Below are 27,139 nucleotides of genomic sequence, written 5' to 3' on the forward strand. Positions count from 1 at the left end.
ATATGAGCTACGCGGGTGTATTCATTATTATATTCCAACTCCGGAAGATGGTATTGGAGCTCTGACTCACCAGGTGATGTGAGGTACCCAGGGGTGGGGTAGCAAATGCGTTTCTTTAGGCCACGCCTGGCGTATACTCACCAATTTCGACGATGGAGTCACACAAATGGCAACAACAAGAATGCCCGTGGAGACTCCCACACAGCCACAAGTAGTTGTGTCCAGCGGGGTCTGAAGGTGTTCCTAGCCCTCCAACTTCCCGTTAGCTATAAACTCTTAGGCAAACTCACCTTCAGACTGTCTATAAAATGTTGAATCACTGCCTGACACACTTCCTTCATTCTCCAGGTTTGCCTCGAAAAAGCTTCCTCCTACAGGGAGGGGGAAAGCGGGACAGAGAATAGGATTATCACAGGTCCCCAGGGAGCACAGGTGCACGGTCACAGAACTGGCAGGTCACCCGTACCCACTCTGATTAAGTCAGCTTTGCAAACAGGTTTAGGGAACCTCTGGGTTTTATAATAATGCTACAGTTTTGGACCAGTCACCCTTTTCTTCTCACAGTGATTTGTGGTGTTACATTGCTGCCTCCCCTAGCTTTCTTCCGGTACCTTCTCTGGAGGCAGCGTGGAGTCAAAAACAGAACAACAGATCGAAGTCAGAGACATGAAAGGTTGATTCCTGGACCTGCAAATTACTAGCCATGTGACCTTGAGTCTGTGACTTAACCTCTCGGACGCTCGGCTTCCTTACTAGAAGAAAGAGAAATCTCAAGAGCTCGTGACGGTGATGAGACCCTGTGGGTTTGGTCTTTAGCTGCGGTCTGTGGCACTGACCCACACAGCTGCCTTTAGCTAATGATTTAACTATCACCCTTCTCTTCTGTAGAAGGGAGTCCACGTGGAACAAGCCCAGAGATAGCCAAGGTCAACCCCCTGGCATCTGATCTTTGAAGGCCCGCTGCCTCTCCTCTGGTCTTCTTTGAATCGAACACACAATCCTAATCTTAATCCAGGCCGGGCAGAGCAGTTGGCTAAGCCCTTTTTAAAGCCCTTTTCCAAGTTGGGGATTTTTATGATATGTGTTCATTCACCAAATGAGATCTCTGAAGATGGCGATGATGGGACTCTTTTAAAGTCACTGGATATTACATCCCTGGTACCCAAGATAGCACCTAACAGTGGGTGGCTCAAGAAAAATGGATTGGATTGGATGTTGGTGGGAACACTGATGGAACCCAGAAAATAAATATGGGTCTATGTGCCTTAGCTCAAAACGGGGCAAATGCCAGTAATGCTATGTCAAACTAAGCAACAGGCCTCCAGTGCTTATAATACACCCTGTGCTTTCTTGGATGGCTGTTAGGGGGGCTCCCATGTGGGAAATCCAGGGGTAAATGCTATAGGTATTTGAGGCAGGTTTAATAGCCGGCTACCTTCACGAAACAAGCCATTAGTGGGTAGCCTGTCATGGCGACTCAGTCTGACCATATATCATTCTCCGTGTTTGTGTTTTTTGCCCAGCCTTTCATAATATATATGAAGTCCATTTATTCTAGCTCTGTGACCCTGAAGATGTGGCTTTGTCTTTCTGGGCCTCAGTGTCTTCACTTACGATGTAAGGCTTTAAGATGTCATCTCTGCAGACCCTAAGCTACAGATCTTAGTGCAAATATTTCACTGTGGCGTGGCTACAGCCAGTATTCATTCATCCATCCGGCCAAGAGTCCACAAGCACCTACTAACTAGGAGCCTGGCTCTGGGCTGGGTGTTAGGGTATACTGGTGAGCAAAGCCAGAAATCCTTGCTGCCCTGACCAATTGGATAGTCTAGTGGGAAAGAATTCATCAATCAAAGATTTATGTAAGTCAATGTAAAATTATAGATACGTTAAGTGCCCTGATTGGGTGCTTCATAGTATGGTGGACGTGTCTAACAGGGACAGTGAGTCACCAGGCAGAGGGGTGGTGGGCAGGCGGGCAAACAGCGTGCACAGGGAAGGCGGTGGGGGTAGCAGGTGCATCTGAGGACCTAAACAGGAGGCAGTGTGGCTGGGCTTGGAGACCCAGACCACACAGGGCATGGTGGCCGAATCTTTATTTTTTGATCTTTATTCCAACAGCCACATGAATAGCCAGTGAAGCTTCCATGGAGGTGATCTGGTCAGATTTGCACGTCCAAGTGTGCTCTGGCTGCCATCGGGAGAACGGCTTGGTGGGGGCAGTGAGGAAAGGCAGGGAGTGGAGGCCCTGAGTGCAGTGTGCTCTCGGTCGAGGGTCTCCGCCACCTACTGGGAAGAGCACTGAGGCAGGGCGGCAAGTGGGGGGATGTGCAGACCAGGAACGGTCTGGGAAACAGAGAGACCCGGGCATGTTTACAGATCAATAGGAAGGAACCAGTTAAGAGAGAGGCTGGCTTAGCAAGAAGGAAGGGATGCATGACCTTGAGTCCTTCCCGGAAGGTGACAGGATCCAGTGTAGGGGTGCATACTACCTGCCCTGTGAAGGAGAAGGTGCGGTCATCTGCCGAAAGAATGGGGGAGGGTGGAGGGGGGAATGAGCAGAGAGAAGATCTAGAAATATCTTGGGGAGAATGAGCTGCCCAGAGGGCAAGCTCTTGCTCCGCATGATTTTGAACTTTCTAGTACAGCATCTCTCCCCCCGTGTCCCTTTAAATTCACAGGTGGGATCTTTCAGTGTTATTTAGGAATGGCAGAAAGCGGCTGAACTGTTCTGGAAAGCACTGATGTGGCAGTCACACCAGGTCATCCTATCTTTCGTGAGTTGCAGGAACCTCTGATTTCACACGGCTCAGCATTTTCAGAAGACCACGTTTGTCAGTCAGATCCCAGATGAAGGATGTTATAGACCTTTACAGGAATCACATCCAAAATAGATATACAGTGTTCATGAATAAAAAGGCAGGGCTTATTTCTCCCATTTTATTTATCCCATAAACGCGTATTTATCCAATAAACGTTTATTTATCCAATAAACGCGTATGTTATTTATCCAACTGTCTAGAGATTAAGTACATTAATAACGACTACATTTATCATTTCACGTAGTGCCGCTTCTCTCTAGGGTAACCATTAAAAATGTCACGCTCAATCTATCGGATGAATCAGGTGAGCACTTGTTACCATTGGACACTATATTTTTAAAAAATTTATTTACTTATGATCTGACTTCTCCAACTGGCCTGCTGGCCCTGGGATGGTAGGGTCTTGTCTGTCTTGTCACTCAAACCAGGTGGGCACACAGTAGATGTTCAATACATGTTTGCTGCATGTTTATTAAAGGAATGACTACATCTTAGATCTATCTGATGGAACTAATGGGTCTCCTTGTAGGCCTGGCCTATCCGGGTCACCTGATACGGGCTGTGGGAGGAGTAAGCCTAGCTTGGGAGGGCCGGAAGGACTGACGTGGGTGCAGGGCGGGCACCTGGTGGCTGACCCATAAGATTCTACGAACTCAGTGAATTTTCAATGGACTGAGGGTGCTCAGGCCAACTACACTGGTCCTGGGGGTGGAGAGGTTTCACAGGTACAAGGAGCTCCACCCCGAGAGTTCTGGAGCAGAGCACATGCCTTGCGTGCCGTAGATATTGCATGTTATGTTCTGACCATCACGATTCTGAAAATGAGTACCCTTTGCTGGAGCTGAAGATGGGCCCATCTTATTTAGAATGCTTGCTGCATAGGGCTGCCTGGGTGACTCAGTCGGTTAAGCGTCTGACTTCAGCTCAGGTCATGATCTCACAGTCCCTGAGTTCGAGCCCTGCATCGGGCTCTGTGCTGACTGCTCAGAGCCTGGCGCCTGCTTCAGATTCTGTGTCTCCCTCTCTCTCTCTGCCCCTCCCCTGCTCGTGCTCTGTCTCTCTCTGTCTCAAAAATAAATAGAAACATTAAAAAAAAAAAAAAAGAATGCTACTGCACAAATTGTGGTCAGGTGTTCTCTGGGGCTCTCCATCTCGGCTGTGCCTTAACATACCCCATGGAGCTTTACAAAGTATCTGTACTGGGCTCACCTCCACAGATTCGGAAGTACGTGGCTGAGCGTGGAAGATGACCCTGTGCACTGTTTTAGAGCCCCCTAGGTGATTCTGGACTGAGTACGGTCGGGATTGAGGAAGGCCGGTAACAACAATGCAAGGGTGCTGGGTGACAGGTGGGAGCTCATTGTGAGGGCGCCCCAGTCATTTGGCGTAACCGGGAGGCCACGTGTGCCCTGGGGGATCTCCCCCTGCTCGAGGCGTGACTGAATTTTCTAGGCGGTGTGTAGAATAAATCCCATTGTTTCATGATGGCGGCTTATCAGCTTTGAACATGATCTCACAAACCGTTTCTTGTCCCCTGGTCTTCGCTTCTGTTAAACAGAAATCTTAGTTTAAATGGCGCCCCGAATCATGAAGGCAACTGGCTGGAATGCTTCAGCGAAGCGTCTCGGTACCCACAAAATGCTTTCAAGATTAAGCGAGTGCCACGCTGAGGACAGAAGATGTGCCAGGGGTTGAGCCACACTTTGGGGACACAGAGGTGATGAAGCTATTGCTTCACAGGGTTGAGCAGGAGAGAGGCGTGTAAAGCATTCCCTGAAGGCCCGGATGAAGGAAGTGGTGAATCCCGGAAGGCCCAGAGCCCAGATCCGCCTCTATGGTGGCAGGCAGCTACCCCCGGTGGATGGTTTTCCTCAGGAAGTGGCACGTGAAAATTTCAAAGCCCTGAGCTGGCCCGCTTGGGACACACGTCTGCCTGAGCCACCCTTGGGGCCTGAGGGAGACAGGGGAGGAGAGCAGACTTGTGACTTGACTGTGAGGAGAGCAGACTGAATTTGGTGACTGGTATAGGGGTACACCAAGCAGACCTGGGGGTGCATGTGAGAGAACAGAAAGGATGAGATGCAGTCAAGTGAGCCAATAATATTCTGGAAACTTCCTGAGGTATCTCTCTGGGTTGAAAAACGACTGGTAACAGGATTCCTCTCAGGCTTTATTTCTTTTTTGGACTCCATTCCTGGAGAAAAGGTTTTTCGAAAAACCAGCAAAGGGAAGACAAAAATAATCTGTACAAACCTTCAGCGCTGCTCTCTTAGCTTAGGCTTCCTGAACGGTTTGAAAGATAGAGCCTAGCAACCACCACCAAAGGCCCTAATGATTCTCTGTGTTTAATGCGTCCTTTGATGCTTTCCTCCCTCGTCTCAGTGGCTGGCATATTTTTAGATAAGACATGGCCATAGACTTTATGGAAAATACAACAATGTAAAATAATGACGGCGAAAAAGCTCCAGAATGAGACGGATGAGATCTTTTTTCCTTCCCTCTTTCTTGTGGATAAAAAGCATTTACCTGTGTCAGCAAAGGGTTGGAAAAAATCTGCCTTCAGATAGAAGGAAAAAAAAAACAACAAACACGAGCCTTTTTTTGGAGGATACGCTGTTCATATTCTGACAACGATTTCTTTTTACTGGCTGGTCTAATAGAACTGAAGAATATAATTTCTCATTCTAATTACATTGGTTGTCTTAACTGTATAAAAACAGCAAAGGTAGAATTAGTCCTTCAGCCTTCCTGGGAGAGAAGCCCGTGCTTTCCTGACTCTCCCAACACATCAAGTTCTGGAACTGGTGTGAGTAGAATTTTGGAGTAGGAGAGCAGGGGAGTGGAGGGCATACCTCAGAGTACAGACTAGTCTATGTGATCAAACAAAGAGGACTTTCTGACGTTTTAATTGTTAGGGGGAGACGATCCAGAATCTTTGATTTCTAGGGATCTAGAATTAATATGTCCACAACACGCAGAAATACTTTGGTCTTTTTTTTTAAATGTTAATTTATTTACTATTTTGAAGGGGGAGAGGGGCAGAAAAAAGAGAGAGAGAGAGAGAGAGAGAGAGAGACAGAGAGAGAGAGAGAGAATCCCAAGCAGGCTCCATGCTTTGGGCACAGAGCCCGACTCAGGGCTCGAACTCACCAACTGTGAGATCACGACCTGAGCCAGAATCAAGGGTCGGACACTTAAGTGACGGAGCCACCCAGGGGCCCCAATACTTTGGTCTTCTCAGCACATCCGACAGCCCAGTGGGGATGCTGGCACGGGGTAACTCAAACTTAACAGAATCTTTGGTATTTAGCCTCCTACTTCTGATCCTCATTGGGGCCAGATAGTTAAGCAACTTTCTTGGTCCCAGTTGAGTGTGGCCGGTGTCGGGGGCCTCCCAGCCCGGCCTCCTTCCATCCCACCAGCCCCGCCAAGACTCCCAGAGCAGAGCACCGCCCATGTACCTAGAATATCGAAGCACGCCCCGCTCTCCAGCCGGTGTTTCCTGTACAGGTTCTTCAAGACCTTAGCACTGCCGAAGCGTTTGAAGCGACTCTTCACGTTATTGTAGAACCATTCCAGAGACTGGGTCCTCAGAAGCCTGCGGAAAACACAGAATTAGAAAACAAAATCAGAATTAAAAACCGGAGTGATTAAAATGGTGGGTGGCCAAAGGTGCCGTGATACTCCGCAGCTCCTTCCATCAAGACGTGGAGCTGCCTTCTCCACTCTCGAGTCTGGGCTGGTGCGCGTGTGTGACTTGTTCGGACCGCGGAGATGGGTGGGTGTGATACTGCAGATCTTGAGCCTTACGGTGACCTCTCTTGCCGCTCCTGGAGACCCTGCACCCCGTGACCACGCGAGCAAGCCCAAGCTGGCCTTCAGGGTGCCCACGGACACTTGGCCCAGATCACCCCTTCCGCCTCAGGCAATGACCGGCCCATCTCAGACAGGTGAGCGAGGGAAAAGGTGACAGGGACCTGGCGAGTGACAAGAGTGATAGCAGCCAGGAGGACAGCAGCGAGGATGAGGTCTAGGCCACCCGGACAAAGAGATATTCAGCAGCGGTGTGGATTCAGAAGATGAAACAGCTGACTCTGGTGATGAGGACACAGGCCAGCCTGTGGCAGTGACGGGGGGGGGGGGGGGGGGTGGCCAGGGGAGCTGCAGCCACAGCCAGAGCCACAGTACCAGTCTCACCCCCAGGGCCAGCGAGCACTCAGCCCAGGAGGCTGGCAGTGAAGCCACAGCTTTGGATTCCAGGCACAGTGACCGAGTCCCAGGGCCCCCGGGACTGGCGCAGACACGATTACTGTGCACAGAAACGCATGTTTCCAGCGGTCTCTTTGTGAGCCCTCCGCCTTGTTCGTTTTCCTCCCCTCCTCCAAACCTTGGCTGTTATTAAAGCCAGTCTCTCTTTAAACAAATAAACAATTGACTGGAGATGCATGAGTGGCCTGAAGAAGGACCAGGAGAGCAAGCATGCACCTGAGTCCATCCAAACAGCAAGTGGATACATGCTGGCCATTTTAAGCCACTGACTGATACACCTGCTTAATAGCAGGCTTTGTATGTGATACTCCTGTTGCACTGACAACACCTCTCACTCAGCACGAGAGAGACAAGATTCTCCAGCCACTTATGCATTCAGCTGGGAGCACGGAGGGAAAGCAGTTTCTTGGGCAGTGCTGGAACGGTGGGTCCAGAACACTGACAAGATGCTTCTCTCTTTTTTTAATTTTTAAAAAAATTTTTAAGAAAGTTTATTTATATTTGAGAGACAGAGCTTGAGCGGGGAAGGGGCAGAGAGCGGAGGAGACACAGAATCCAACGCGGGCTCCAGGTTCCGAGCTGTCAGCACAGAGCCTGTGCACGATCGTGAGATCATGACCTGAGCCGGAGCTGGACGCCCAACCGACTGAGCCACCCCGGGCGCCCCTCTTTTTAAAATTTTTTAAAGTTTATTTATTTATTTTGAGAGAGAGCAAGACAGCGAGCAGGGGAGGGGCATAGAGAGAGGGAGAGAGAATCCCAAGCAGGGTCTTGCACCACCAGGACAGAGCCTGATGAGGGGCTCAAAGTCACGAACCGTGAGATCATGACCTGAGCCAAAACCAAGAGCCGGATGCTTAACTGACTGAGCCACCCAGGTGCCCCCAAGATGCTTCCCTTTTTGGCTTGATGACATATTTCTAAGGCCCTTCCATTTCAAGAATAGCTTTTATTGTTACTTTTATTATGAATGTCATAACACATACTCACTTTAGAGAATCCAGAAAAGCGAAACGAACATAAAGGCCTCTAATTCAATGGATGAACAAGCACATCTGTATCTACTCTTCCTCCCCAGATGCCAGTAAAATGGGAGAAGATACCCAAAGGGAAAAATCTACACAAATGAAGAACAGGGGTGAGAGCAAAACACCAGAGATTTTGACATATTTCTGGAAAATCGAAAGTGGATGATGGCATGAACGTAAGAGAGAATTCTGTCCTCCAGACAGGTACAGGATCTGGGCCTCCTGGACCGAGGGGTCCAACTTGGAGCTGGCTTGTGCCAAGAGCAGCACTGGTTGTGAGAAGGAATTCAGAAAGCTGATCTAATGGCTGCATACACAACAGTGAGGCCTCTCGGTCTCCATCCCAATTCCTAATCAAATGGACAACTGGTCCAGGGATGCTTTGTCCTTAGGCCCCAAACTGAAAACAGTCCTGTAATAAAATTGGACAATCTACTTGAAGAAGACTAGGGATTGAATACAAGGGTCACACCTGCAGTGAAACCTTCCTTGGGCAGCTTTGGAGGAGCGCCCCCCCCCCCCCCCCCCCCCGCCAACACCTGCCCACCAGATCCTGTCCATCTACCTGAAGATGGGCCTGGCCGACAAACTTGGGAGTTGTCAGTCAGCACATCACCCCCTGTTCAAAGGACAGGTCTGCTGGGAATACTAGCCTATCCATGTTAGTCATCTTTATTAATCAGCCAAGTCCTTTGTTAAAAAATATGAATAGACAACCAGAGATCACTAGAAATTTGAAACAATCCAATGGATTGGGAAAGAAGGACCAAGAGAAACTAAGAGAGAACTTTTCAAAAGAGAAATGAAGGTAATCTAGGGTAATGAAAATCGCTCTAAACATTCTAATAAATAACAGTGATTTGAAACGACACTGTATCCCATCCATATAACAAGACTACGTGGTGTGAGAAGTAAGTAATCAGGCAATAATAGTTTCTTGGACACAGAACCTATGATCGGTGAGATCTTCCCGAATGCACAGCAAGAATTCAAAAAGATAGGACTTATCGGAGAAAAAGGAACATGAGGATCAATTCAGTGGGCTCAGCATCTAACAGGATTCCAGGAAGGGAGAAGAGGAAAGAAAAAACATCAGACATATAACAGAATAAAAGGGGCCCAAGCTAAGAAAGGCAAAGGCATTTAGGTTAAGAGTCTACCAAAGGCCAAGCAGAATAAATTAAATACCAAACAAAATACAGCAGACAATCCTACCTACACACATCTAAGATTCAGACCCTCAAAAAGATGAGGCTCTGAAGGCTTCCAGACAGAAAAAAAGGGCATTTTTGCAAATGAACAAAAATATGAATGACATTAACATTTGAAATCTATAACACCGAATGCAAGGAGACAATGGAGCATGGGTTTCCTAAGCCCAGAGAAGAACTAACAGGAACTCAGAGTTCTATGCTCAAACTGTCATCGGAGGAGGGCCCAATAAAGGTATCTTCAGCCATGCAAGAGCTCAGAAAGTTTATGTGCTTTCTGGGAGGAAAAAAATTCTTAAAGTAAACCATAGGAGAGTGAAAAAACCATCTAAGAAAGAGGAAATCATGGCCCTCTAGAAAGAGGGAGTCAGTGCAGGGATCCAATGGGCAGAAGTCTCAGGTGCCAGCTGCACAGCAGGTATGAAAGGCGGGCAGTGCAAACAGGCCATTCAATAAGCACATGATTAAGAGGCCAAATGAATGTAGAGAGATGCTGAAGAAGGAGGCACATCTTTCTTTTGGCAATAAGAATAAAGAGAGATAATTAGAAGCCCCAGGGAAAACAAAACCAAAACTAAAACAGCAGCTCTAGAAAGCGATGGTCTAATCAGGAAGCACATTCAAGGCCGTCAGATTCTGCCAACTAACGAAGCAGAAGAAAAGAGGCAAACGGCTCGTGGCCCAGGTTCGTGGCCAAGGATCACATTTCCTTCTCTCTGCAGACTTCACGACAAGACTTTGGTCTATAGCAAATTGTATATATTGTATTACATATATAATATATGCATTATAATTTTATATGTATAATGAAAACACCATTTTACTTTTCACACTCTATTTATAGACAAAGCATGAAAGGCCCTCCCTGTCAAGACATTTGCATTTTTGGCTGAAGGCGAAACCAAGTCATCAGCTGGCCTGAAAGGAAGCCCGGATGCAGAGAGAGGCAGGAACAACACAGAAGGCTCACAGAGGCTAACTTCCTCATCTTGCACAGTGGGGTCCAGACCGGCTTCTCGAATATATGGACAACAATCACGGTTTAAATATGTCATGTAAAGTGACAGAGGTCACCGGGTTTTAATAAAACTTTGGGGGGAGGGGAAAGAGGTAGCAAGGACGTGGGCCAGGCATGAAAGTCTAAAGTTGACGAATCAAGAAATGGTAAGATCAACACGTTAGTTAGAATTTTAGCAGTAACCCCAAGGAATGTTTACAGGTGACTGCTTGGGGCATTGGGACTTGGCATGTTGCTGGGGGCATGAGATCCTTTAACTTTCATATCATTTTATATTGCTTAAATTCTTTTTTAACCAGGTACATGCATTAACGTAAAAGCACTGAAATAAAAACAAAAGGGGCGTCTCGGTCAGGTGGGTGGCTCAGTCAGTTAAGTGTCCAGCTCTTAATTTCAGCTCAGGTCGTGATGTCACAGTCATGAACTCGAGCCCCACGTTGGGCTCTGTGCTGGTCGTGGAGCCCGCTTAAGATTCTCTCTCTCCCTCCCCCTCTGACCCTCTCCCCAGCTCATGCTCTCAATCTCTCTTTCTCTCTCTCAAAAAAAAAAAAACAAAAAAAAAAAAACGTAAGTAAAGGAAGATTTTTTTAAAAAATCACCCCAAAGTCTTACCACTGGAACTTGACATCTGAAGTGTTTGTTATGGACTGAAAGTCTATATCCCCACAAAAGTCCTATGTTGAAACCGAATCCCCGATGTGATGTTACCTGCGGGTGGGGGGCTTTGGGAGGTGGGGCCCTCATGAACGGGATGCTGTCACTATAAATGAGACCCTAGAGCGCTTCGTCCCCTCTCCTACCGTGTGAGGACACAGCGAGAAGCCAGCCGTCTATGAGCTGGGAAGCGGCTCCTGGCCAGACACCAAGTCTGCCCGTGCCTTGATCTTGGCCTTCCCGGCCTCCAGGACTGTGAGAAATACGTTCCTGTTGTTTAGAAGTCACTCAGTCTGCGGCATTGTAGGATAGCCGCTGGGAACAGGTGGTACGTGTGGGCGTGTATGTGTGTGCACACGTGTGTGCATGCACGCCTAACGCAACACACATGGGGAAGACAGTGTCGGTCTCAAGTCTGTTGGTGCAGAAGGGGCCCCAGGGCCAGTGTCGCTCTGAGGGACCACGTTTAAGAGGGAGGAAGCTCCTCCCCCTTCCGATAAAGCCCAGCCGACAAAAGCTGTGGGGCAGCATCAGTGCAGCCACCAAGAGTACCCAGGAGGCAGTGAGGGTGGCAGTGGAGGGGCACCCCTCCTAAAAGGCTCAGGACTTCACTGAAGAGAAGTTCTGGACGGGCTTGCTCCTGAGCACATGCGAGGGACCTCCAGTACACGTAATATGCACACTGTCTTTTCTTAATTTGTTTTTAACGTGTATTCATTTTTTGAGAGAGAGAGAGAGAGAGACAGAGCCTGAGTGGGGGAGGAGACACAGAATCCAAAGCAGGCTCTGCCAGCACAGAGCCCGACGCGGGGCTCGAACTCACGAACCGTGAGATCATGACCTGAACTCACGAACCGTGAGATCATGACCTGAGCCGAAGTCCGATGCTTAACTGACTGAGCCACCCAGGCGCCGCCCCCCCACCCCCACCCCGACACTGTCTTTTAACAAACATGGGATCACAATGACTTCGATCCTGCAGATGCCTTCAGAGCTCAGTCTGTCACTTCATTCAAGTCTCGGCACAAACGTCACCCCCTTGTGAGGCCCTGCCTGGCCACTTTGGCTAGAGTACCACGACCACACCAACACGTCTTGTATCGGTCTCCTTTTCTCTCTCCGTTTCCCCATAGAGTACTTCTCTGCCCCTCATGCGTCATTAGATATAATTGTATAGAGTTACTTACAAGTTAATATGTTGATGCATTAATTAATGATTGTTAAATTGTTCATGATTTCTTTCTCCTTTCCAACAGAACGTAATAAGCTCATGGGAAACAGGGTTTTTTTTTCCCACTCCTGTATCCTAAGTGCCTAGACCCACCGTGTGCACACAGCGGACCCTCAATAAAATCCGGTGAGTGAGGGACACATACTGTGTTAACCTACTGTTTTCTTGCTATTCCTGATTGAGTTCAATGTCCTTAACCAGTCTTCCCCCACGGCACCTTTGGCAGTCCCAGGGTTCTCCGCGGTTTGGATGCAGCCTGCTTTACGTAACTGATCTCCTATCTTCGGACGCAGAATTTTTCCCCATTTTGTTTTCTATTAACAACAATTCTAAGACACGTATGTTGGTGGCTATGGTTTCACACAGCCACGATTGTGGATTCTGGAAGCGGAATCACTGGGCTCACAGATATCAGTCTTTCATAAAGTTTGTACCAGAAAGCTTGCTCCTCGCCTGGGCGTGGGATTCTAAAATCCTCAAAGTCGCCTCACATGGAAAAGAAAGCCCCAGAGGAGTGGCTGACGGCTCCGTGCAAAGCCCACCTGTGGTCCCTACGTGCAGCCCAGGAAGGAAGGCGAGCATCACCTCCTCCGCACTCCGGTTTGACCCCCAAGAGGGCATTTAGAGGCTGGTCTCCACCGAGGGGGAAAAAAGCAGCTATCCAACAGCACGTACCAAATGTCTCATCCCTTTTATTTAAAACTGCATTATATCACCCGTATCATCGCTATGAAAACAAATGGACACGGTTATGCGAGTGCTTGTTCCGTCTTAGGCACTGTGCCAAAAGCTTTCTTCGAATCCTTTTATTTAATTCACAGAGCATAGCACGGGGAGTTAAGACCATGCGTGCTGAGGCAGGTTGGGACGGGCCCAGGGATTTGCTACCTGTGTGGGTGCTGAGCAAATTCCTGTCTGTGAGCCTCAGTTTTCTCGTCTATAAGATGGGGATGACAGTAACCACCTCATAAGGCGGTTTGAGGATTAAATGATAGAACACAAGCAGTAAGTTGCCTGGCGAAATGTGATTTCTTAAGACAGCTCGGTGATTTCTTAAGACAGCTCCACAAGGGCGAGCCTTATTGGGATAGATGGTTAAGTCGAGATGTAGTAAGATTGACTGTGTCGCCCAAAGGAGCAAAGCGCGTCAGCAGGGATTCAAAACAGGAGCTCAACCATGCAGATGTGCTCGCCATGGGCATTCAAAGGGAAGAGAGATTGGCTCTCCTTAGTGTATTTTCCTGTAGCGTTTTAATTCACTACAAAGAATAACTGTCATTTAGTTTAGCATCTGTCACTTTTATCCAAAACCCATACAGCTATTTTCAGAATAAACACTAACACGGCAGACAGGAGAAAAAGTACAGAAGACTTTGTCCTTGGAAACCATAACATCTGGGCTTACGATTTATTTGATAGCTTTAAAAGCACAAACGGAATGTGACTCTAGAAATGTTCTCCAGGCCACATCCCCGGTGCACTGCCCTGCTCTCCGAGCCGTCGACCATCACAAAGGACCTGTTGGTGGCTCAGCAATGTGGCTGAGGGTCCACAATGGTACTGTTGGGGGATAGTTTTACTGTGCTCCACATTCCTTTGACCAAAGGACATTCCCTGTCCTTTTGGGACACTCACCCTTCCCTCCTAACGGAGGGTAAGTTGTTCTGGAAAACCTAGCGCCCCTTCCCCTCGCACCCCCCCACCCCCAACACCGCCCTGGTCAGCATGCGGGTGGTCACACGACACAGACCAGCGAACCCAGGTCAAGATGGAGGTTTTTGCTGCTGCTCTTGGAAGGCAGGGTGCTGCCTTTCTGCTGGGCTGGCCCCCCACAGAGGAAGGAAAGCCCAGAACTGCTGGGGCCATCCCGCCCATCACTTGGGGGGATATCTGTGGTCTTCTGGACAGAAGCAGATCTGATGTTGGAAAGGGACAGGATCCTGCTGCTATACTTTGAACACTTGTATCTCCTCAAGCCCAAGGTCAAGCTCTGGACTCGTCTATTACATGAGCCGGTAATTTCCCTCTTTTACACCTTTTGGAATTGGTTTCCCTTACTGGCAACCAAGAGTCTTCATACCTCAAGTATACAAAAGGATGAGCTCTTTCCTCCCTGATTGCACCCAAACTTTTGGCATTCAGAAGCACGTTAATGACCTCTACAGTGGAAGCCCCAGTGTGCTCAAGTCTTGGAGGGGGACCAGGGCACCGCCCTGGGCTGCTGGGAGGTGGGAGGCCGGCACCGAATCCTTGGAGAATGACTGTCAAAACCACAGCCTGATTTGGGAGCAGAAAGCTTTTCTCTTACAAAGTGATGTGTTTTAGACTATGTTTTGACTTAGCGTTACCGTGGAGAGCTTTCCTGGAAGTCAGGCAAGGCTCGGTCAGGATGACCTTCATTTCATATTAGCACTCTTATTTCACTTATGTAAAATCTCAGGGCCCAGAGGAAACTCATGGGACGCACGTGATTCGTGGGGGAGGGGTGTGGGGAGGGGGCTGTGAGGATGCCAGCACCAGCGGGGACTGGGTAAATGTGCTCCTGGGGGCTCCCTGGTCTCAGGGAGGCTGGAGACCTCAGGGTAGTCCGGTCTCCAGCCTCCACCCGAACGGACACGACTGCAGGCAAGAGCGGACGGGAAGGAAGGAACCTCGTGTCGGCATCCTGCTCGAGTGGAAGGCAGAATGGAGTCCTGTGCGTGCATGTGGACTCCTTCACTTGTCCACTCACCCATTCTTTAATTCCCTCGCTATTTCTTGCGTGCCCCCTGGGGCAGGCACCGTGCCAGGGATATCGGCGGTCACACACAGATAAGGCGGCTACCCCTCAGTGCTGCCAGACTAATCTCAAAGAGTGCCAGGTGCCATGAGATGGGATCAAAAGGAAGCCAAAGGTGTCTCAGGAGTGGCCGGACATAGGCTTTGGCTTCTGGATTATTCCCACCGGTGGGTGCGACACTGCATGTGGAGGAGAGGAGACGTAGGCAGGGGTGGGAGCCACCCTCCTGGTGACGAGGCTTGCCAACAGCTTCCCAACCCGGAACTGTCCAGAGGGACCCTGCTTGACTTCCCTGGCTTATTCTGTAAACGATCCCGAGTTATCCCTAAGGATGTTTGCACAGCGATTCTCAGCACGCTGTAGTTTCACCAACTTAAGTGTGAACGTTTCTTTAAATACTAAAGAGTTTTAAAAGTCAGCAGCGAACCTTTCAACTTCAGCAATACAACATAGTCAGAATTGATGACTTTTGGTCCTGGGAGCTACTTCGTCCTCTGGAAAATGTGATATTAATGGTACCTCGTAAGGCTGGAGGGAGAATTAAATAACTCAGCCCAGGGTGCCCAGAGAAAGGGCAGGCCCACGGTGCCAGCTGAGTCTGATGTGAGTGGACACATCTTTGGGGCATGGCCTCCCACGTCCGTATTCATTAAACGCTGCAAACGCGTGATCCCGTGTGGGGCATGTGCTTTGATGGGGATGATGGCACTATCTATTGGCAGGAGGGTTTCCCCCCAGATGCACCTGCTCTTGGAGATGCTGATAAGCCCTTCCTCTGGCACCCCATCGTCCCTTCCTACTCCGCTCCCATGTTGCAATGAGAGATGTTACCGACAAGGCAGAAAACAAGACTGGGCACGACAAACTACTTAGGTGATGCAACTAAGCATATGGCACAGGGGTCTGCCTGGACTGTCCTCCAAGACCTCATAGACCTGTCAGGACAAGAAGGTGCCCAAGGGCCCGAGGCCATGGGTGTGGCTACCTTACTGTGAAGCTCCCGAAGGAGCGAGTGAGTGAGTGCTGGGCCCCAGGACAGGCTGGGTGAGCCCCTCGAGTTACACTGGGGAAGCACAGCACCGTGGAAAGAGCTGTTCGAATTCAAGGGAAGCACAGTCCAAATTCTGGTTCTCCTGCCGTCCTGCGAGGTCACTCCGCCTCTTGGTGCTTTGGCCCCCTCTGCAAAGTAGCCGGAGAGGTGACGTGACAAACAAAAGATGTAGCACGTGCCGACTGCGGCAAAAACCCACCTCAGGCAAGTCACTTAACCTCCCCCTGCCTCCGTTTCCTCACCTGTAAGATGGGGATAAGCACAACCATAGCGCGTAGGGAGCAGCTGATGGGCAAATCCAAGTCAAGTGCTCAGCCCTGACGCAACTCAACCGCTGTCCTCACTGAGTTCGAGGCGCTTCAAAAGAAGTGTATGTAGAGGAAGAGGGTCAGGTGTCCCACTCTGAGAGGGTGATAAGAGAGCGGGGTGTGACAGTGAGGGGGGGCAGGGTAGACAGACAGGTCAGAAGCCCTGTTCCAGGCTGGACCGACAGCGGGAGGTAGGACGGAACGCCACCTCCCATCAGAAAGAAACATGAGCACCCCACCTTCACGGACGGAAGTGCCCAACTTCCTCCCCCGACCCCTAATGGTCTGTTCTGTCTTTGAGGAGACTGACGCTTCCTTATAAAGTGCTCGAAGGAGGAGTGCGTGTGTCCCCGATGGTCTGGCAGTTTCACTCTTGGAATCTCCCCAGAGAAGCACTCACAGGTGTCCTCAGGGGTATTCCCTGAAAAAAAAAACTGTGAACAGCCTTGGCTCATTCATTCATTCCTTGTTCATTCACTCGCTCGTACATCAAATACAAATTCATTCGTGAGCACCCACCACACGCCAGGTGCTGGGGTGAGCACCGTATCCTGCAACGGACAAAATGGACAAGGTTTCAGACATTCTAGGTGGAGGAGACAGGAAGTGCAAAGGCCCTGGGGCCTGGTTTGCTTCCAATATCTGAACGATAATAACAAAGAGGTAACTGTCTGGAGGGGAGTGAACCAAGTGAGGAGTCTGTCAATGAGAGAATGGTTAAGTAAACTGCGGTTTATTCACTCCACAAAAGATTAAAAGATTACACAGTGATATGAAACGGATGAGCCAGATCTACCCTTATCAACATGTTTAATCTATAAAACAAACTTCAGAACCCTACGGGCTGATCATGCCATTAACGTAAGTTGGAAGCATCACATAAAGTGACTATGTGTATGTGTATATATAGTTATATATAAGTTGCAAAAGTGAATTATCTGTATGGGAACAATGTGTCCAATTTCAAGGAGAGAAGGGTTTGGAGTCAGAGAGGGCTCACAATGGAGCTTCAACAGAGTCAGTAATATCTCATCTCCATAAAATCTGTTCTTTTTTTTAATGTTTATTTATTTTGAGAGAGAGAGAGAGAGAGAGAGCCCGGATGCAGGGCTCGAACTCACAAACTTTGAGATCATGACCTGAGCTGAAATCAAGAGGTGGACACTTAACCAACTGAGCCACCCAGGCGCCCCACCGCAAAACCTGTTCCGGCGGGGTCCACGAGGGCTGCCCCATCAGGACGGACACGACTGGCCCATGGGTGTCTTTGTAGCCTGCCGGGAACTTTGGAGTAGGCCTGGGGCCGTCCACAGTATAAACACAAGAAAACCCAGCAGAATCCACAATACATATCTTGCCACCTATCGTCCTCATTCTTAACAAAACCTCATCCGTCCTCTTCATCTGTTCTCTAAGCACAAACCTTTATTGGAGCACTTTCCGGCGCTGTTTTCATAAATTATTTTAGGACCTGTCATCACTGCTAAGTTAAGTGTCCACTAAGAGAAGAAGCCTCTGCAGACACACTTCACAGTTTGCACTATGATGCCGCGTCTCCTAAGATGATCTCCGCGAAGAGAACAAGAATATATTGCTTCGGGTTTTCTTTCCTTTTTTTTTTTTTTTTTTTTTTTGTAAACCCCAACCATAACCGGCTCTTAAGTTGTTATCTTTCCCGGCTTCGCAGGAGGGTTCTTAGTCTGCGGGTGGATGAATTCTTGTTTTTCTGGTTGACTCAACAGACATCACTTTCTTTAAATCTCCCTCGTGCCCTGCACTGCAGATCTCATGCCGTCTACCTTCCTCCTCATGCTACGACCGTAGGCACCCCCCCAGCACAAGCTCTACGTTCTCCCCAGCACGGAAAACTGTGTGGGCTGCACAGTGACCTCTGACCCCACGCCATCGGCCCCTCAACGTTTGCTAATCCCCACCATGAACCAATGGTCCATGAGCCACAGGAGTCTCCCCACGGCTGTGTGTCAGCCCCAACAAAACCCAATTTGCCACCAGGCCCCAAAGAAGGAGGGCTGGTCTGGGATGGGAGAATGTGTCCACGTCCAGACTGGACCGCTAGCCCATGCTGTGTGATGTCACGGGCTCAGCTGCTGGACACTGTGCCCGTCTCTGCGCATGGCCCCGGTGTAGCGCGGGGTCGGGTGAAGATTCTGCACCATCCCTGGGGACAGCCTGCGGTGGTTCAACCCTCTTGGACGGCCCGTGTTCCAACCAGGAAGGAAGGGCTGGACGGCAACCTCATGCGCCCAGAGTTGGGCTTCCTGAAGAGGTCTGTCTGGTGTCACACTCTCTGGGGGGTCAACACCCAGAGGGAACCGGGGTTTCTTCTTGGTCTAGCCCTGGCCCAGGAAGATACCTAACTGTGGTCTTACCGTTTTCACTCCCCCAGCTGTGGGGCTTCTGGGAAATTGGTCTGCCGCCCAAGTAGTCTAGCTCTGGACGTATTAAAGTGTGACAGAGTCTGGTTCTCAAAGTCACAGGTGGGCACAGAGAAGGGCTAGGAGAGGAGGCAGCTGCAGTCAGAGCTGAGCACCTCTGGGTCCACAGCCACGGGGCCCAATCTTTTCAGTCTGAAAAGTGGGGGGAGGCGGGGGAAAGTACATTTGTTTGGGAAACTCGTGTGTTTTTTTTAAGTGTGTTTATGTATTTAGAGAAAGAGAGAGCAGACAAGGGGCAGAGAAAGAGGGAGAGAGTGAGAATCCCAAGTAGGCTCCACACTGTCAGCACAGAGCCTGATGCAGGGCTCAAACCCACGAACCGTGAGATCATAACCTGAGCCGAAATCAGGAGTCAGACACTCAACCGAAGGAGCCCCCAGGCGCCCAGGGGAACATCTGGGATGACAACGGGGCACCCGCTTGGAGTCAAGTTCTCTTCTGCGGCTAAAGTCCAACCAAAACAAAAGATGGAGCTCCTTTCCTGCAGCTACAGAGAATCAGCAACCTATTTTCTGCATTCTTTAAAGCCTTTTTCCCTATTTTCTCTCCGCCCTGTCTCATTATCCTGTGTCATGATGTCTTTACTAATTCCCCACTTAAGGAAGGCATCAGGGAGAAACTGGCAGTTCCATAGTCATTAAGGAAACTGGTCTCTTAAAAATGATATAAGCCCAGTTTAAATGGATTTTTGCCATCATTTATCGAGAGCCTCCTCAATCCAGGCTTTTTCAAACGGAATCTTTTTTTGCATGGAGAGAATTCTTGCTGCTGTGTCTAGAAACTCAGAACAGCCCCTTCCCACAAAGTAGAAGATTTAGAGAAGTTCTCATTAAAAAAAAAAAAAATTAGGGGAGGGGCGCCTGGGTGGCTCAGTCAGTTAAACGTCTGACTTTGGCTCAGGTCATGATCTCAAGGTCTGTGAGTTCGAGCCTCATGTCGGGCTCTGTGCTGACAGCTCAGAGCCTGGAGCCTGTTTCAGATTCTGTGTCTCCCTCTCTTTCTGACCCTCCCCCGTTCACACTCTGTCTCAAAAATAAATGAATGTTAAAAAAAATTTTTTTAAATTAGGGGGGGCGCCTGGGTGGCTCAGTTGGTTGAGCATCTGATTTTTGGTTTTGGCTCAGGTCATGATCTCGTGGTTTTGTGGGTTCCAGCCCCACACCGGGCTCTGCGCTGGCAACATGAAGCCTGCTTGGGATTCTCTCCCTCCCTCTCTCTCTGCCCCTCCCCTATTTGCACTCTTAAAATAAATAAACTTTAAATTATAAAAAAAATTAGGGATATTTTTCTAGCTAAGAGAAGCTTTAAGAAAGAAAAAAATATGGGGGCAGGGTAAACTTGACCTATAAGATATTAAAACAAATGCGTAATAACTAAAATAGTGTGTTATATTAAACATATAAAGACAGGGGTGCCTGGTGGCTCAGTTGGTTAAATGTCCGACTTTGGCTCAGGTCATGATCTCACGGTTTGTGGGTTCGAGCACTACGTCGGGCTCTGTGCTGACAGCTCAGAGCCTGGGGCCTGCTTTGGATTCTGTGTCTCTCTCTGTCTCTGCCCCTCCCCCACTCATGCTCTGTCTCTATCTCAAAAATAAATAAACATTAAAAAAATATAATTACAAATAGGAAAGAAACCTGGAAGACAATGTATAAAATATAACTATTGATATCTCTGAGCAGTGATATTATGGGTAACTTTGATTTCTCAAACTGTGCAAACATATACTATTTATTTACTTATTTATTGATTAATTTACTTATTTATTTTTGAGAGAGAAAGAGAGAATGTGTGCGTGAGCAGGGGAGGGACAGAGGGAGAGAGAGAGAAACAGAAAGAGAGAGAGAGAGAGAGAGAGAGAGAGAGAGAATCCCAAGCAGGCTCTATACTCAGAGTGGAGCCCAACACAAGGGCTTGATCGCATGACCACGGCATCACCACCCGAGCTAAAATCAAGTCAGACATTCAACCAACTGAGCCACTCAGGCACCCCAAACGTATACTATTTTATAAACAGAAAAGAATGTACTGTGTCTTTATGAAGTTTCCAAGTAAAAGGCAGAGAGACCCTATTCCTCTATAGTATATTAAGAAGGTCTATGGCCATGGGGAAGAAAGGGTAGGCACTCCAGCCTACTCACTTCTGTGTGATATTGGGAAAGTCAGTAATTACTCTCTGTGAACCTCAGTGTCCTCTCATTTTAAAATGATGTTTACAAAATCTACTTCCCAGGTTGTGAAATGAAAGATAGCATCCCAAAGGTACATGGTAGGAATGTATCCACGAAGGAGAGGGACAGGCTGCAAGAAACGTGTTAAGGAAAAAGCTGAAAATACACAGATACATCTAGATCACAGAATATAAAATAAATTAGAAAAGTACAAAGCTTTGCTCACATGGATTCTAGATTCATGGCAGTTCACTATAACCTGGCGGCAGAAATAATCAACAAAAAAGCTACGTTCACTTAAAAAAATTTTTTTTAATGTTTACTTATTTTTGAGAGAGAGAGAGAGAGAGAGAGAGCGAGAGAGCATGATTGGGGGAGGGGCAGAGAGAGAGGGAGACACAGAATCCAAAGCAGGCTGAGCTGTCAGCACAGAGTCTGACACGGGGCTCGAACTCATGAACCTTGAGATCATGACCTGAGCCGAAGTCAGATGCTTAACCAACTGAGCCACCCAGGCACCCCTACATTCACTTTTTCTTTGGCAAGACAGGGGCTGTGATTCTCCACAATTCTTAAAAACAACTTTCGGGAGTTGTAAGGACCATCCATCTTTACGAAGTTTCGTTCAATTCAGGTATTTTTTGAGCCTTTTGCTGCGCGGAGTCCGGCAGAGGGTACTGTGCTTATAAAGGCGAGTAAAGCCCAATTACTGCTTCAAGGAGCTCACAGTTTAACAGGGAATGATACCTCCTGGCTTGGATGAGGAGGTTATAATGGTCACACAACCTGGTCACATAACCAGGAGAGGTAATATAAGAAGGGGATCAGGTTTGGGGGGAAGGTGGAAGTTCAACGAGGACACCTGAATTTGGGGCGCCCATTGCAACCCCAAGTGGCAACAGAAATCCGGACGAGAAGTATAGATTTGGGAATTCTTGGTCCATGGGTAGCAGTAAATAATTGATGTATCAGAGGCATAGATCTTCATCTGCTCTTACCGAGGAAAATGGAAACACGTTAGGTAATTTGCTGATTTGTCACTGAACCAGCACATCTGGGAACAGACTACAGACCCTATTCTTGGGTCAGTGCCTTGATGTCTGATCAGACTGTGTTTTCCTTCCGAATGAAACCCTGGTTCGTGTTCTTATGGAAAATTAGGGTTTCTGCTTGAAAGTTTAAGCTAATAGAAAGCTCCATAAATCAAGGAATCAGAGGAAAACCTAAAAACGTTGTACTGTTTTGCTAAAGAACCCTCCACTTATCCCATTGTGAACACTAACACTTCAAGGCACTTACTGTGTAAGCAGCTGTCTACTTTGTTTTTTTTCTCTGACATGACTCAATTTGTAAACACGATGAAGTCTCGTTAGAAGACTAGAATCATAGGACAAGAGCAGCACTGAAATTACAATCACATGAAGCTTTGCCCAAGAATGCCAGACTGATTGTGGTTCATTGGACTAAAACAATATAATTGTGGGAAGCGTGGAATTTGCCTACATAAAAACTGCTCAGATCCTGGCTGTTAGCGATGAAGCAAGTCTTCAGGCCCTCGGCCCCAGCACGGCAGGGCACCGCATAAACTGAGTTCACGCTGGGGGAAGACTGAGATCCTGTTATCTCTGCTTCCTGTATGGTCCTTGGGTGCCTTCTGAAGGCTTAAACGGAAATGCACAATCCCAGACCTCCACCCGCACCCTGAGACCTGCCCAATCAGAACACACATTTTGGCAAGATTCCCAAGTGACTACTCTGTTCCTCAAAGCCTGACAAGCACGTGCCTAGCACAAATAGCAGAGTGTTTTCTGAGACCACTTGATTCATTTTTCTTTTCAATTCTGACCACAACCCACTTACATAGACGGGAGACAGAGCAGCTGACTTGCCTCGCTCCTTCCCACTTTCCAAGGACAAAGAAGTGAGCTGGGTGATAAAAAAACAAAAACAAAAACAAAAAAAAACAAAAAAAGGAACAGAATAAATGGCATCCCCAAATTTCAGGTGCATTCGTTGTAAGAAAATAAAATGCCAAAAATACTGTTGACACAAATGCAAATCATCATACGCAGCACGGTTCCTCCAAACAACCTACAACCAAATAAACACTAGCGATTTTGTTTGTTCCTCCAAACAACCTACAACCAAATAAATTGATAACCATTAACCTAAACTAACATTTCTTTGTTGGTGAAAATTAAGAACAGTAGCGATGAAAACCCACGACCGGCTGAAGACAGTTTTGATGATGTCTGGAAAAGGAGGCATCCCCCCTAAAACCTGTAAGGACGTCTGTGACCTTGAGCTGGGCTTTCGCTTGTGCAGGATGCAAAATGAGAAGCTTCAGCAAGCGCCAATGACACACTGAATAGCAGTAAAAGAGAAAGGGCTCCAGGCCTTTCAAACAGAGGGACTTGCATACAGGCAATTGGTTTCAGAGATAAGGAAACTGCTGAGACTCTAAACAGGGGACCGTGAGGGACTCTAGAAGCAAACAACAGAGGGAAGCTGCCGCCCCCCCAGGGCTGGAGGAGGCATTGCCAGGGGCAGAGTCTTGGAGCCAGGAGCTGGGGCCACCGAGGAAATGATGCCAGGGACAGATGGGGGAAATTACTGGTACCTGGTCTTCTCTTGACCTCCCGCCCTCCCATCTCCCTCCAGGCCTGCCATTGGCCAAGGTCAGAAGAGAGTCAGCCCATGATAAACAGAGCAGAGCAAGGAAGAGCCAGGATGCAGGGTCTGGGATCACACAGCCAATGACCGGGACACATGGAATGTTTATGAACACCAGACTCCAACGGCCCTTAATAATTCTCTTAGTAGGTTACCAGTAAGTAGCCTTAGCTTTTTTAAAAATTAAAAAAACATTTTAATGCTTATTTAATAAATAAATAGGGAAGGAGGAGAAGGAGAGAGAGGGAGAGGGGGAGGGGCAGAGAGAGAGAGAGGGAGACACAGAATCTGAAGCAGGCTCCAGGCTCTGACTTAGAGCAGAGCTCGATGTGGGGCTCGAACTCACGAACTAAGAGATCGTGACCTGGCCCGAAGTCGGATGCTCAACGGACTGAGCCACCCAGGTGCCCTTAAATTCTTTTTAATGTTTATTTATTTTTGAGAGAGAGAGACACACAGAGTGCTAGCAGGGGAGGGGCAGAGAGAGGGAGACACAAAATCCAAAGCAGGCTCCAGACTCTGAGCTGTCTGTACAGAGCCTGACACAGGGCTCAAATCCACGAACTGTGAGATCATGACCTGAGCTGAAGCTTAATTGACTGAGCCACCCAGGCACCACTAAGTAGCCTTGGTTTTAAGTTGAAATTTTAAGTCTGCAGAATTGTGACTCATTTGGCCACAAGAAGGGAAGAAAGAAATTATGTCTGGGGGTTGATTGGCAGCCATGTGCCCACAGAACATACCTTAGAACTTGCTGGTGTGGGGCAGACAGGGGGCTGGGTATTAGACTGGACATTAGCATTTACCACCTCTGTGGCCAAGGGCACGTTACTAACCTCTCTGGGTGCTGTGTTCTTCATCTGCAACCTGCAGCTGCCAATATTTATCTGGCAGAGTCTTACGAGGCATCACTGGCCCGATGGGCTCATGCATCTACCATTACTTGAACACAGTAAGCACTAAGAAAATAGGTATTTAATCTCAGAAGAAACTACAAATTCACTAAATCTAAGTTCTGTCACAAGCAAGGCTTTTTCTCTAAAGAAGTCAAACAAAGAGCCACCCGCCCCCTATGTGGACCACAGTACAAGGTCAGCAGGAAGACCTGGGTTTATCCTTTAGGACCAATAACTGACATCACCTTGGGTCTCAGCCTCTTGATGTATCTCAGAGGGAAGCCGTGTGCAGGAACAGCTTCCCTCAGCGACAAGGACACAGCGTCTCCTGCCAGCACAGGCTTGTAGAGTCCAGAACTCTTTAATTGGGGTCCATCATCCTGCTGAGGGCAGCTCACCCGAATGAGCGCTCAGCATCGCGGAGGGGGCCAGGGACTGCCCTGCTACCAGAATCACTCAGTCCTATTCTGCTCAGTGAGACCCAACTCTTAGGAAGTAGGATTTATTTATTTTTATTATTATTTTTGTTCTTAAATTTTTTAATGTTTATTTTTGAGAGAGAGACAGAGCATGAGCGGGGGAGGGGCAGAGAGAGAGGCAGACAGAGAATCGGAAGCAGGCTCCAGGCTCTGAGCTGTCAGCACAGAGCCCGACGTGGGGCTTGAACCCACGAGCCGTGAGATCACGACCTGAGCTGAAGGCGGACACTTAACGGACTGAGCCACCCAGGCACCCCAAAGTATGATTTCTAGATAACTCTATGGATACAGCGTGCCTAAAATAAATGCAAGGCAGGATTGCCCAATTCACCAAAAAGAGCCCACCAAACTTTTCTCCCCTAAATCTGATCCTGGGCAATTTATTTAACCTAGCAGAGCTTTTGTGTCCCCAGATGCAAATGAAGAAAATAAATATTTCTTCAGGTTTTCATAAGGATTAAATGACATAACACACGAGAGACATTGAGCACACCATTTCACCCAGGGTAAGGTCCAGGATGTGTCATTTCTTATTATCATCAACACTGTCATTTTATCCTAAGCCCTCTGCATTCTTTTTTTTTTTTAGAAGGATGCGAATACAATCAACAAATAAAGAGTAAAACTAGACTTGGAAAGAAATGTGTTCCACCCTTACATTTCATCTGAATCAGAAGGAGACTTTAGGGTTAAAGTGGTTCTCAATTTTTCATTTTTTTAACGCTTATTTCTTTATCTTGAGAGAGAGAGCATGAGTGCGACAGGGGCAGAGACAGAGAAAGAGAGAGAGAGAATCCCAAGCAGGCTTTGCACTGTCCTCACAGAGCCCGAACACAGAGTCCATCTCACGAACCGTGAGATCATGACCCGAGCCGAAATCAAGAGTCGATGCTTAACCGACTGAGCCACCCAGGCGCCCCGGTTCTTAATTTTTAGTAGTTGTGGAACGTGTGACCACCCAGCTTGCTGGGCCCTGTCCAGAGCTTCTGGTCTGGTAGGTCTGGGAGAGACCTAAGGATGGGCATTTCGGACAGATTCCCAGGCGAGATGATGGTGCTAGCCAGAAGACCAGAGAGCCACGAGGTCGAGGACAGATTTGGCAGGTTGCAAGGAGCTCACAAAGATATTGTGGATTCAGGACCGTGGGCAAACTAACAGACTGACAGTCAGGGGTTTGGAAAACAAGGCTCCTTCAGCCCTGACAGCAGACAGGCCCCGGAGCACTGAGTCAGAGCAATCCGTTTTGAAAAAGCAAGAGAGACTGGGAGGCTGGATGGAAAAGAACAGCCCTCACACTGGGACCCCTGTGTGTCACTGGGAATTTGCAGACAGACTCGCCGGGAGGCTGCAAGCGTCACGTTCAGTTGATACGTGACAATGGCCATTAATGTGAAGCGTCCTGCGAAGGGTGAGAAGCTAGAGCGGACAAATACTGAGAAGGGAGGACAGCGAGTTGTCTGACAAACCCACGGCTGCTCCTGGGCCCTCCGCGCGCAATGTCGCGAAGTCTGCACGGCATTTAGGGGGAGACAGATGAGGAAACTGAGGCTGAGGGACACTTGAGATGCCCAAGGTCACACGGCTTGACTGGGATTTTTAAATCTTAAAAGTTTTTAGTGTCTCGTGACTCAATCAGGTTTAAATTTTTTTTAACATTTTAATTGAAGTATGGTTGATATACAATATTATATTAGTGTCAGGTGAACAAGTCTGTCACCGTGCAACATTATGATGATAGTATTGACTATGCTCGCCATGCTGCCCTTTTCATCCTCATGATTTATTTATTTTATAACTGGACGTTTGAACCTCTTAAGGTGAACCCCTTCACCTATTTTGCCCGTCCTCTCCGGCAATCACCAGTTTGTTCTCTGTATTCATGAGTCTGTTTCTTTGTGGTTGGTTGTTCCTTCGTGTTTTGTTTTGTTTTGTTTTGTTTTGTTTTGTTTTATATTCCACCTGTAAGTGAAATCATACGGTATTTGTCTTTCTCTGACTTATTTTGCTTAGCGTAACAGCCTCTGGGTCCACCCGTGTTGCTGCAAGTGGCAAGAAGAACTCATACAACTCCCCACCAAAAAAAAGGAACAACC

General features: G+C 48.2%; 1 protein-coding gene across 4 annotated transcripts in view; it reads right to left on the reverse strand.

The window, feature by feature from the left end:
- MYRIP (myosin VIIA and Rab interacting protein) overlaps positions 1-27,139 on the reverse strand; it is a 370,438-nt gene that overhangs the window by 92,900 nt on the left and 250,399 nt on the right. For all 4 annotated transcript variants that reach the window (XM_078432453.2, XM_060638342.3, XM_078432451.2 and 1 more), the window contains 2 exons: positions 6,284-6,420; positions 291-371 (listed from right to left, as the gene is read on the reverse strand). In XM_078432453.2, coding sequence (XP_078288579.2) covers positions 291-371; positions 6,284-6,420 — 218 coding nt within the window. The remainder of the gene's footprint in view (positions 1-290; positions 372-6,283; positions 6,421-27,139) is intronic.

The sequence above is a fragment of the Panthera onca genome, chromosome C2 (assembly GCF_046562875.1).
Source record: "Panthera onca isolate mPanOnc1 chromosome C2, mPanOnc1 haplotype 2, whole genome shotgun sequence".
Taxonomy (NCBI): domain Eukaryota; kingdom Metazoa; phylum Chordata; class Mammalia; order Carnivora; family Felidae; genus Panthera; species Panthera onca.